Source organism: Labrus mixtus, chromosome 2, assembly GCF_963584025.1.
Source record: "Labrus mixtus chromosome 2, fLabMix1.1, whole genome shotgun sequence".
NCBI classification, from domain to species: domain Eukaryota; kingdom Metazoa; phylum Chordata; class Actinopteri; order Labriformes; family Labridae; genus Labrus; species Labrus mixtus.
In genome coordinates this window covers 34,847,647-34,861,769 of record NC_083613.1, presented here as the reverse complement: position 1 = coordinate 34,861,769, position 14,123 = coordinate 34,847,647, and the positions used below count along the sequence as shown (strand labels likewise).

The following is a 14,123-nucleotide window of genomic DNA, read 5'->3' as shown; positions in this document are numbered from 1 at the left end:
GAGAGAGAGGATGGCGTAACCAAGCAATCAAACCTGTGACGCTGCGGGGAGGACCCGGTCATGATGTGAACACTAACACTCTGATGTTTCTGAGCTGTGAGCTTTTCTCCTGCAGACGATGATTTGTTGAAAATAAAAATGAGCTCATCATGTTTGGCTTTTAAAGCTTCTTTTTCCTGATCGAATAAATCCACCACAGTGACTCCTGTGCTCAGATATTCATCAGAATATTAACATTACTATAATTATACTCAGTATGTTAAATATCAGACCAGTGTCCCATGTTTCCTCTTCACTTTATACTTAATTTATGAATTTCCTCCAATCAGATACTAGATGGACGTCCAGGTGAGCTTGGTTGTTTCCTAAATCTACATACCAGTACATTTGAATTGGTTTTATATAATAACTGTACAATAGAAGAAGCTGTGTGTCATCTGTGTCTGAATAATAAGAAAACCAACTTGCAGTACCGCTTGTAGCCGACAGGGGGACACAAGTAGTCAGTCTACAAGAAGCACGCATTCCCACACAGGAGCCCCGCCCATGTACGTCAGAACTTGCCCATTGCGCATGCCCAGTCTCTAACAGCCTACGGTACGGCACACCGGAGTCACAACAACCGACAGCCGTCCACCGTGAGCGGCCGTCAGCTCCGCGACTGTCCGCCCATCAGGAGGCCGGAGCCGGGCAAGTTAGTGAGAGAGGCTGGGGGGCACGGAGCCGGAGCAGCGGACACACAGAGCGGAGCAGCGGGGCTGGAGAGCACGGAGCAGCCCGCTGATTCACACCGGGTAACTGTCACCGTGTGTCCGCACACTCTGATCCGGACTGGCGCTAACGAGCAGCTCCTGGTTCTTCTTCTCATTAAACCGAGACACTGCTGATGGATCGTTCCGCACGCTGATAACTACAGCTAACATTAGCCAGCGAGCTAACAGGCTAACACCGTAACACGGTCCCGGTAATGTTAGCATGGAAGGGATAACGGTCACCATGCTAGCATCCCGGTAAACAGAACGACAGCTATCGGTTAGCTGTTAGCCGTGTGCTAACAGCTAGCTACAAGCCAGGAGCTAACAGTTAGCTGCGGAACATCTGGCCGAGCGGCCGAGGATGGTCGCAGTGACAGCGGCTGTTCTGGAGGAGCGGCCCTACCCCGCCGGAGGTTCTTACATTGTCACCCCCCCTGTTGGACTCAGGACCCGGCTGTGAGGCTTCATGTAAACCGCTGAACGCTCACACGGTCCCTCCGTGCTGCCGCAGACATGCAGGCGGCGCCGCAGCAGTACGACTTCTTCTGCGACGAGAACGCGCACAAGTGGAGAGGCCTGCTCGTGCCCGCGCTGGAAAAGGTACACGCGTACACGTAGAGTAACACACACACACACACACACACACACACACACACACACACACACACACACACGTAGAGTAACACACACACACACACACACACGTAGAGTAACACACACACACACACACACGTAGAGTAACACGCACACACACACACACACGTAGAGTAACACACACACGTAGAGTAACACACACACACACATGTAGAGTAACACACACATGTAGAGTAACACACACACATGTAGAGTAACACACACACATGTAGAGTAACACACACACGTAGAGTAACACACATGTAGAGTAACACACACATGTAGAGTAACACACACATGTAGAGTAACACACACACACATGTAGAGTAACACACACATGTAGAGTAACACACACACATGTAGAGTAACACACACACGTAGAGTAACACACATGTAGAGTAACACACACATGTAGAGTAACACACACATGTAGAGTAACACACACACATGTAGAGTAACACACACACATGTAGAGTAACACACACACGTAGAGTAACACACATGTAGAGTAACACACACATGTAGAGTAACACACACATGTAGAGTAACACACACACATGTAGAGTAACACACACACGTAGAGTAACACACACACGTAGAGTAACACACACACACACGTAGAGTAACACACACACACATGTAGAGTAACACACACACGTAGAGTAACACACACACACATGTAGAGTAACACACACACACGTAGAGTAACACACACATGTAGAGTAACACACACACACACATGTAGAGTAACACACACACACATGTAGAGTAACACACACATGTAGAGTAACACACACATGTAGAGTAACACACATGTAGAGTAACACACACACACACACGTCGAGTAACACACACACACGTAGAGTAACACACACGTAGAGTAACACACACACACGTAGAGTAACACTCACACGTAGAGTAACACACACACACGTAGAGTAACACACACATAGAGTAACACACACACGTAGAGTAACACACATGTAGAGTAACACACACACACATGTAGAGTAACACACACGTCGAGTAACACACACACGTAGAGTAACACACACATGTAGAGTAACACACACACACACATGTAGAGTAACACACACACACATGTAGAGTAACACACACATGTAGAGTAACACACATGTAGAGTAACACACACATGTAGAGTAACACACATGTAGAGTAACACACACACACACACGTCGAGTAACACACACACACGTAGAGTAACACACACGTAGAGTAACACACACACACACGTAGAGTAACACACACACACGTAGAGTAACACTCACACGTAGAGTAACACACACACACGTAGAGTAACACACACATAGAGTAACACACACACACGTAGAGTAACACACATGTAGAGTAAAACACACACACACATGTAGAGTAACACACACACGTAGAGTAACACACACACGTAGAGTAACACACACATGTAGAGTAACACACACACACGTAGAGTCACACACACACACACACACACACACATGTAGAGTAACACACACATGTAGAGTAACACACACATGTAGAGTAACACACACACACACACATGTAGAGTAACACACACACACATGTAGAGTAACACACACATGTAGAGTAACACACACATGTAGAGTAACACACACACACATGTAGAGTAACACACACGCGTAGAGTAACACACATGTAGAATAACACACACACACACACGTCGAGTAACACACACACACGTAGAGTAACACACACACGTAGAGTAACACACACACGTAGAGTAACACACACGTAGAGTAACACACACACACGTAGAGTAACACACACACACGTAGAGTAACACACACACACGTAGAGTAACACACACACACATGTAGAGTAACACACACACATGTAGAGTAACACACACACACGTAGAGTAACACACACACGTAGAGTAACACACATGTAGAATAACACACACACGTAGAGTAACACACACACGTAGAGTAACACACACGTAGAGTAACACACACACGTAGAGTAACACACACACATGTAGAGTAACACACACACACATGTAGAGTAACACACACACACGTAGAGTAACACACACACATGTAGAGTAACACACACACGTAGAGTAACACACACACGTAGAGTAACACACATGTAGAGTAACACACACACATGTAGAGTAACACACATGTAGAGTAACACACATGTAGAGTAACACACACACATGTAGAGTAACACACACACACATGTAGAGTAACACACACACGTAGAGTAACACACATGTAGAGTAACACACACACATGTAGAGTAACACACACACGTAGAGTAACACACACACGTAGAGTAACACACATGTAGAGTAACACACATGTAGAGTAACACACACACATGTAGAGTAACACACATGTAGAGTAACACACATGTAGAGTAACACACACACATGTAGAGTAACACACATGTAGAGTAACACACACATGTAGAGTAACACACATGTAGAGTAACACACATGTAGAGTAACACACATGTAGAGTAACACACACACATGTAGAGTAACACACACACACGTAGAGTAACACACACACACGTAGAGTAACACACACACGTAGAGTAACACACACACGTAGAGTAACACACACACACATGTAGAGTAACACACACACATGTAGAGTAACACACACACACGTAGAGTAACACACACACACGTAGAGTAACACACACACATGTAGAGTAACACACACACACGTCGAGTAACACACACACACATGTAGAGTAACACACACACACACGTGTAGAGTAACACACACACACATGTAGAGTAACACACACACATGTAGAGTAACACACACACATGTAGAGTAACACACACACATGTAGAGTAACACACACACACGTAGAGTAACACACACACACGTCGAGTAACACACACACGTCGAGTAACACACACACACACACACACATGTAGAGTAACACACACACATGTAGAGTAACACACACACATGTAGAGTAACACACACATGTAGAGTAACACACACACACACACATGTAGAGTAACACACACACATGTAGAGTAACAAACACACACACACATGTAGAGTAACACACACACATGTAGAGTAACACACACACACACACACATGTAGAGTAACACACACATGTAGAGTAACACACACACATGTAGAGTAACACACACATGTAGAGTAACACACACACATGTAGAGTAACACACACACACACACATGTAGAGTAACACACACACACATGTAGAGTAACACACACACACACACACACACATGTAGAGTAACACACACACATGTAGAGTAACACACACATGTAGAGTAACACACACACACGTAGACTAACACACACACGTAGAGTAACACACACACGTAGAGTAACACACACGTAGAGTAACACACACACACGTAGAGTAACACACACACGTAGAGTAACACACACACACGTAGACTAACACACACACGTAGAGTAACACACACACGTAGAGTAACACACATGTAGAGTAACACACACACACACATGTAGAGTAACACACACATGTAGAGTAACACACACACACACGTAGAGTAACACACACACATGTAGAGTAACACACACACATGTAGAGTAACACACACACATGTAGAGTAACACACACACATGTAGAGTAACACACACACACACGTAGAGTAACACACACACATGTAGAGTAACACACACACACGTAGAGTAACACACACACGTAGACTAACACACACACGTAGAGTAACACACACGTAGAGTAACACACACACACGTAGAGTAACACACATGTAGAGTAACACACACACACACATGTAGAGTAACACACACACACGTCGAGTAACACACACACGTAGAGTAACACACACACACGTAGAGTAACACACACACACGTAGAGTCACACACACACATGTAGAGTAACACACACGTAGAGTAACACACACACACACGTAGAGTAACACACATGTAGAGTAACACACACACACACATGTAGAGTAACACACACACACGTCGAGTAACACACACACGTAGAGTAACACACACACACGTAGAGTAACACACACACACGTAGAGTAACACACACACATGTAGAGTAACACACACGTAGAGTAACACACACACACACGTAGAGTAACACACACACACATGTAGAGTAACACACACACGTAGAGTAACACACACACACGTAGAGTAACACACACACGTAGAGTAACACACACACGTAGAGTAACACACACACGTAGAGTAACACACACGTAGAGTAACACACACACACGTAGAGTAACACACATGTAGAGTAACACACACACACACATGTAGAGTAACACACACACACGTCGAGTAACACACACACGTAGAGTAACACACACACACGTAGAGTAACACACACACACGTAGAGTCACACACACACACACACACACATGTAGAGTAACACACACGTAGAGTAACACACACACACACGTAGAGTAACACACATGTAGAGTAACACACACACATGTAGAGTAACACACACATGTAGAGTAACACACACACATGTAGAGTAACACACACACATGTAGAGTAACACAAACACACACATGTAGAGTAACACACACACATGTAGAGTAACACACACACACATGTAGAGTAACACACAGACATGTAGAGTAATACACACATGTAGAGTAACACACACACATGTAGAGTAACACACACACATGTAGAGTAACACACACACATGTAGAGTAACACACATGTAGAATAACACACACGTAGAGTAACACACGCATGTAGAGTAACACACACACGTAGAGTAACACACGCATGTAGAGTAACACACACACACACACACACACACACGTAGAGTAACACACACACATGTAGAGTAACACACACATGTAGAATAACACACACACGTAGAATAACACACACACACACACACACACGTAGAGTAACACACACACGTAGAGTAACACACACACGTAGAGTAACACACACACACACACACACGTAGAGTAACACACACACATGTAGAGTAACACACACATGTAGAATAACACACACATGTAGAATAACACACACACGTAGAGTAACACACACACACACACACACGTAGAGTAACACACACACACGTAGAGTAACACACACACATGTAGAGTAACACACACATGTAGAATAACACACACACGTAGAATAACACACACACACACACACACACACGTAGAGTAACACACACACGTAGAGTAACACACACACGTAGAGTAACACACACACGTAGAATAACACACATGTAGAGTAACACACACATGTAGAGTAACACACACGTAGAGTAACACACACATGTAGAATAACACACGTAGAGTAACACACACACACACATGTAGAGTAACACACATGTAGAGTAACACACACGTAGAGTAACACACACGTAGAGTAACACACACATGTAGAGTAACACACACGTAGAGTAACACACACACACATGTAGAGTAACACACACGTAGAGTAACACACACACGTAGAGTAACACACACACGTAGAGTAACACACACGTAGAGTAACACACACATGTAGAGTAACACACACACATGTAGAGTAACACACACACACGTAGAGTAACACACACACATGTAGAGTAACACACACACGTAGAGTAACACACACATGTAGAGTAACACACACACACACGTAGAGTAACACACACACACACACACAGAGTAACACACATACACACATAGAGTCACACACACATGTAGAGTAACACACACACAGAGTAACACACACACACACACAGAGTAACACGCATACACACACACACACAGAGTAACACACATACACACACACACACACACACAGAGTAACACACACACACAGAGTAACACACACACACAGAGTAACACACACACACACACAGAGTAACACACACACGTAGAGTAACACACATACACACAGAGTAACACACTCTCACACACACACACACTGTGTGTGTGTGTGTGTGTGTGTGTGTGTGTGTGTGTGTGTGTGTGTGTGTGTGTGTGTGTGTGTGTGTGTGTGTGTGTGTGTGTGTGTGTGTGTGTGTGTGTGTGTGTGTGTGTGTTCCACATTGCATCACTGGTGACGTTTATCAGGAAAGATCGATGTAAACACACTCAAACTTTAGGAACTGTTTTTAAAGGGGGCGGTGTACCTGTGGACGTCCTGTTCTCACCTGAGTGTGTCCAGTTGGAGACAAACCCCTCCCCCTTCAAATGATCCACACACAGACAGGTGTTCAGCTCAGCAGCTGATTGATTGTTTGTTTGTTTACAGTACATAATCAAACAGACCTTTAGCTTCATCACCATGGCAACAATGATTCTCATCACACGCAGAGTTGGGGTTATTTTTTGTATGGGGAGAAAATCACCCCTAAAAATACACTTTATTGGGGAAATTTGTCTTGGACTCAAAGTGCTGCCAAACATTCAGCTGCTTCCACTCGAATCAAAAAATAAAAACTGTAGAAAAAACACATCCACACATAAACAAAATGGTGCAGAACAACACAACATATATCGCACTTTACCCATATTTGTGATGCACTATGGTTAACGGTCTGATGCCTCGATGTGACCTGCAAAGCAAACCATCAGATGAATGATGGTCTTGTCCCTGGCGTCAGTGTGTTAGAAGCCCAGGAGACTCTCGAGTAGACGGCGCTCCCCCGACCCTCAGAGAGGTGATCTGGCTCTTCTACCACCCGACGTCCCTGACCCCCAGCCTCCACCATCAGACTGTGTCGCCCCCACAACCACCGCCGTCCTCGTTCATGCATGGCCTGCTCCGACCTCCACCTCAGCGGAGAGGAAGTGTGGACAACAGGAACATTAGGAATACAAAGGAGAAATCCTTCCTGTGTCTTATCAGAATCAGAATCACAAGTAAATTTACACATACAAGGAATTTGACTTGGTGTATTGGTGCTAAACAATTAACAAGGAAATAAAACAGAACTAGAAACAACTTAAATAATACAGTATAAGAAGATATTACAATATATAAAATAGAATTTAAAAATATTTTTTTTTAAAACACAAAAGGTGTAATGTAGGAGCTGTTCAATGAATTATGAGAAAACATCTTAATGTGTTTGTGTGTGTATCACATATGCTCTTCTGTAAAGCGTCTCCAGATAACACGTGTTATGAGTTGGCGCTTTACAAATAATGACTGATTGGAGGATATGGTTGTCACTGCCAGTGGTTCAGTGTCAGACGACGATTTTACATCAAGCAGAGCAGGAGTGACTTGATTATGTGGAGAAGATTCAGAGTGAGCGTTAGCGTCGATTATTCAAAGTCAGTAGGAAGTTTTTCTTTCAGTTTCTTGGGTCAGATCCTTGTTTTTGTTGAGCTTAGGGTCTATTTTAAAATCAGGTTTGTATAAATGATTTAATTGTGTTTGACACCATTATGCTCAAACAGGATAACTCTCGATTAAATTTCAGAGGTTGCACTCGATTGGTTTGTTAATCCTGAACCTTGAGTGCAGGACAGAATCGGCGGCTAGCGGCTGCAGCACAATATTGGAACGAAGCCGTGACAAGGTTCAATTTTGAAGGGAGCGATGCATCTCAATCTGTGGGAGGGGACGTGCGGACTGCAGACCTCACCTTGTAAAGTGAAACTTTTGAAAACAGGTTTGTTGTGTTGCACGGAGCCCCGAAGGCTCAGTCGAGATCAGATGAAAAAGCCATTTGAAGATCCTTACCCGCGGCTAGCAAATCCACGCACACGAGTCTGTAATCTGTGGGGACGGTTTTCTAAACTGTGCGCCCGGATTAGCAAACTGTGGGCATGGGTTTGCATTGGAAATTTGTGCACAAAGTTTACAAATCTGTGCGCTCAGTGAAGTCTGGAGTATCGTCTGCAGCTGTTTTTACATTATGCACTCCTGACAATATCTGCTCCTCAAATCCTCCTGCAGCAGGTTCATTAGAGCACGGAGATGGTAGAGGTAGCGTGCAGACAGTCTATGGTCATGCACACGGTACCTGTACCTGTATGTGCTGACCAGGTGTGCGTGCGTGCGTGATAGTCAGTTTGTAGTTGGTCAAACAGAATCATGCAGGTCAGTGTATTAAAACACAACTCGCCTGCATACAGGACACACACACACACACACACACACACACACACACACACACACACACACACACACACACACACACACACACACACACACACACACACACACCAGGTGTACAGAGTGTGTGCTGGGAGCAGTGCATGCTGGGAACAGTTCTCTGCTGTCAGACCTTCAGGCGTTGTGTAAACAGACACAGTCGGTGCAGAGCTCTGCAGACACCTTCTCTCAAAGACAGAGCGCCCCCCCCCCTCACGCACACGTCCCCTCCCATGGCGTGGGATAATCAGGTTTGAAAGATGGGTGAGTCTGAGGAGCGGGTGTCGAAGCACACTCTCACACTTAAAGGGATACTTCATTAGCATTAAGCTTTGTATCAGTAGAAACTTTTATTAGTTTGCACAGATGATAAGAAAACATACAGTTGGCATAAGAGTTGACATTGTTCGGCGGTGAAACAGTGAACGGATAACGTTTAGAGATATTGATTTATATTACTGTCACATGACCTGTTGTTGTGGGTGAAGCCTAGAGAGCTGTCAATCACAATGTTACAGGCCACGCCCCCACACAGGTTTCAGAGCCGCTTGTTGAACCAGGCTTAATATGATGTGTGTGTGTGTGTGTTGCAGGTACTGAACCAGGTGCATCCTAACCTGGTGTCCCAGCAGGAGGCGCTGCAGTACATAGAGGAGCTGATCCTGGTCCTGCTCAACATGCTGTGTCAGGCTCAACCCCGCACCGTGCAGGACGTGGAGGTAACCAACACCCCTGACCGTCATCAGAGTCTGACGAGTGTTTTCACTAAGAACACTCGTCACTTGGTGAATTTGTCAGTTCTAAGCACAGCGGCCCCTAGTGGACACTGGAGGAACTGCAGGTTTTGGATCTTCAGTGTTTCTTTCATTACTCAGACCTGAAGGTTTCTGCTTTGTCTCTATCTGAGATTTAAAGGTCCCATATTCTTCTTCTTCTGGTTTTATATGCTCTTTAGTGTCCTGTGCATGTTTAGTCACATCTATTTGCAAAAATTCAAAGTCCACGTAAACGCGGCTTCTCCTACGTCCTCCTGTTAGCTGTAGCATTAGCTGCATGTAACGCTCGGTTCTAGCCCCCCTCAAAAACAATTTGTCAGTGTGACGTCTTGTCAGTGTGAGATCACTGATCTAAGCCCATTGGCTCGTTGTGGCCCAGCAGCTCATGTTGCACGCCCGTTAACTTCTGTACCACGATATGCCGTAGCCTGCGGTAGCACAGTAGTGCTAAGGTGCTAATGTTTATGCTCCCCTCGGAGCCAAAGTGGCTGAGCAACTGACTAATTACGGCAGAGCCGACAGGCCGACCAATCAGATCAGACTTGGCACACGTGGGGACTCTGAACGTGGTCACTTCAGAGCCTTAGAGAGAGAGTCAGAAGAGAGCCGGTGCATGGAGCGACAGAATTCACTCTTACTCTTTAAAAAGTATTGTTCCTGTTAATAAACACGTTCACTCAGTCAGCGATGTGGGTTTGTTTGAGACAGATCCAGTAGAACCAGCAGAACTTTTACATCCAGCAGAACCAATAAAGCCACCAGAAGAAATACAACCACCAGAACCAATAGAACCACTACAACCAATAGAAACAGCAGAACCTGTGGAACCAATAGATCTAGCAGAACCATTGGAACCAGAACCAGTTAAAACCAGTTCTTTGTTTGTAAAACAACCTGAGCTTACCTGTAGTCGTGTGATGACATCACTGTCAGGCTGAAATGTGATTGGTCTGGTTGTGTTTTTTTCTTTTCAGCTAATGGAGGCAGCAGTGAGATAACGAGGTGCTCTGATAAAACACCACACACACTGCTGGTGTTTTACACACTGACCTGACCTCTGACCCCTCCTGACCTCTAAACCTCTCCTGACCTCTAAACCTCTCCTGACCTCTGACCCCTCGCTGCTCCTCAGATCGTGTGTGTGTGTTGTGTTTCAGTTTGGTGACGTGTCAGTAAGTTGATCACACTGAGACAAACACCTGCAGCTGACAACCAATCGTATTGGGTCACATGACCTGTGACCTCACTCAGCCAATCAGACAGCTTCATTATTATGAACAGAAAAAGAGTCAGCGATGACATCATCATCAGTTTGATGTGAACTGTTGAAAACGTCTGTACAGGTGTCACTGTGTGATGTCACAGGAAAGGAGTCAGCTGATTGGCTGATTCCTTTCAGAACAGAGCACAGGTGAGTCCTGCAGTGTGATCAACAAGACTCCGTATTGCAGGTGATTAGTCCAGGTCAGACCAGGTGTTTATCCCAAGTTTTTGGTTCAGGTGTTAAGTCCATGTGTTTGGTCCAGATGTTTAGCGCAGGTGTTTTGTCCAGGAGTTCAGTCGTGGTGTTTAGCCCACTTCTTTAGTCCAGGTGTTAAGTCCAGATATGTAGTCCAGGTGTTAAAGGTGTTCACGCTGGTGTTTAGTCCAGGTGTTTGACCCTCCTTGTGATTGCAGGAGCGGGTGCAGAAGAGCTTTCCTCACCCGATAGATAAGTGGGCTATCGCTGATGCTCAGGCTGCCATCGAGAAGAGGAAGAGGAGGAATCCTCTGGCTCTACCTGTGGACAAGATCCACCCACTGCTGAAGGTACACCTGTCTTCATTGTCATCAGCACTGTTATACACACTCTCTTACACTGACTGCGTTTCCCATGATCATTTGTTGTCAGGAGGTGCTTGGTTATAAGATAGACCACCAGGTGTCGGTCTACATGGTCGCTGTGCTAGAGTACATCTCTGCCGACATCCTGAAGCTCGCCGGAAACTACGTCAGGAACATCCGCCACTACGAGATCTCCCAGCAGGACATCACCGTGGCAATGTGTGCTGACAAGGTACACAACCCCAGCTACACAACAACAACACAACTATACTGCACAACAACTACACAACAACTACACAACTATCATCAAAACTCAACAACAGATGACACTACGAGATCTCCCAGCAGGACATCAATGTGGCATTTTCTGCACCTGTCTGTCTCTGATTCACCTGTCTCACCTGTCTCTGATTTACCTGTCTCACCTGTCTCACCTGTCTCTAATTTACCTGTTTCACCTGTCTCGGATTCACCTTTCTCACCTGTCTCTGTTTCACCTGTCTCACCTGTCTCTGATGTACCTGTCTCACCTGTCTCTGATTCACCTGTCTCACCTGTCTCTGATTTACCTGTCTCACCTGTCTCTAATTTACCTGTTTCACCTGTCTCGGATTCACCTTTCTCACCTGTCTCTGTTTCACCTGTCTCACCTGTCTCTGATGTACCTGTCTCACCTGTCTCTGATTCACCTGTCTCACCTGTCTCTGATGTACCTGTCTCACCTGTCTCTGATTCACCTGTTTCACCTGTCTCTGATTTACCTGTCTCACCTGTCTCTGATTTACCTTTCTCACCTGTCTCTGTTTCACCTGTCTCACCTGTCTGTCTCTGTTTTACCTGTCTCACCTGTTTCTGATTCACCTGTTTCACCTGTCTCTGTCTCAGCTGTTTCACCTGTCCATCCTGTTTCTGATTCACCTGTCTCACCTGTCTCTGATTCACTTGTTTCACCTGTCTGTCTCTGTTTTACCTGTCTCACCTGTCTGTCTCTGTTTTACCTGTCTCACCTGTTTCTGATTCACCTGTTTCACCTGTCTCTGTCTCAGCTGTTTCACCTGTCCAACCTGTCTCTGTCTCACCTGTGCAGCCTGTCTCAGTCTCACCTGTTTTTTCACCTCTCAGTTGTTTGTGTGTTACCTGTTTCACCTGTTTATGTCTCACCTATCTGTCTGACCTCACATGTAACTCACCTGGCTGTGTCTCACCTGCATCAGGTGCTGATGGACATGTTCCATCAGGACGAGGAGGACATCAGCGGGTTTCCTCTGATGGACGAGGAGCCGTCAGCCAATGAGGAGCAGAGTTACTACGAGCTGGTGAGGAGCTTCATGTCCGACGGGAGGACGTACCTGAGACAGCTCAATCTGCTCATCAAGGTGTTCAGAGAGCCCTTCACCTCCAGTCCCATGCTCTACTCTCAGCATGTATGTACCTCATCTGTGACGGGTCACATGATCACCTGTGATGGGTCACATGATCACCTGTGACAGGTCATATGATCACCTGTCTGTTTGATTAATGTTTTCTGACCACAGTGATTGATGTGTCTAATTGATGTCTGACTGCTGATCTCTGATTGGTCAGGATGTGGACAGTATCTTCAGCCGAATCGTTGATATCCACGAGGTGACCGTGAAGCTGCTGGGGTTGATCGAGGACACGGTGGAGATGACCGACGAAGGAAGTCCTCATCCTCTGGTGGGGAGCTGTTTTGAGGACCTAGCCGAGGTCTGTATACCTGTCTGTCTGTACCTGTACTTACCTGTCTGTCTGTATACCTGTCTGTCTGTACCTGTATATACTTACCTGTCTGTACCTGTCTGTCTGTACCTGTACTTACCTGTCTGTATACCTGTCTGTCTGTACCTGCATGTACTTACCTGTCTGTACCTGTACTTACCTGTCTGTACCTGTCTGTCTGTACCTGCATGTACTTACCTGTCTGTCTGTACCTGCATGTACTTACCTGTCTGTGTGTACCTGTACTTACCTGTCTGTCTGTA

The 14,123-nt window shown here is 45.4% G+C and overlaps 1 protein-coding gene across 3 annotated transcripts in view; it reads left to right on the top strand.

The window, feature by feature from the left end:
- Window positions 1-563: 563 nt before the first annotated feature.
- Window positions 564-14,123, top strand: part of LOC132993367 (son of sevenless homolog 1-like) — a 37,434-nt gene continuing 23,874 nt past the window's right edge. The window contains exons 1-6 of one of the 3 annotated variants that reach the window (XM_061063169.1): window positions 564-1,355; window positions 10,114-10,239; window positions 11,974-12,105; window positions 12,188-12,352; window positions 13,335-13,544; window positions 13,705-13,848. In XM_061063169.1, the coding sequence (XP_060919152.1) occupies window positions 1,269-1,355; window positions 10,114-10,239; window positions 11,974-12,105; window positions 12,188-12,352; window positions 13,335-13,544; window positions 13,705-13,848 (864 nt within the window). In that variant the 5' untranslated portion in view covers window positions 564-1,268. Of the gene's footprint in view, window positions 1,356-10,111; window positions 10,240-11,270; window positions 11,299-11,973; window positions 12,106-12,187; window positions 12,353-13,334; window positions 13,545-13,704; window positions 13,849-14,123 lie in introns of those variants that run through there. The other 2 variants (XM_061063179.1, XM_061063189.1) reach the window with 2 other exon arrangements.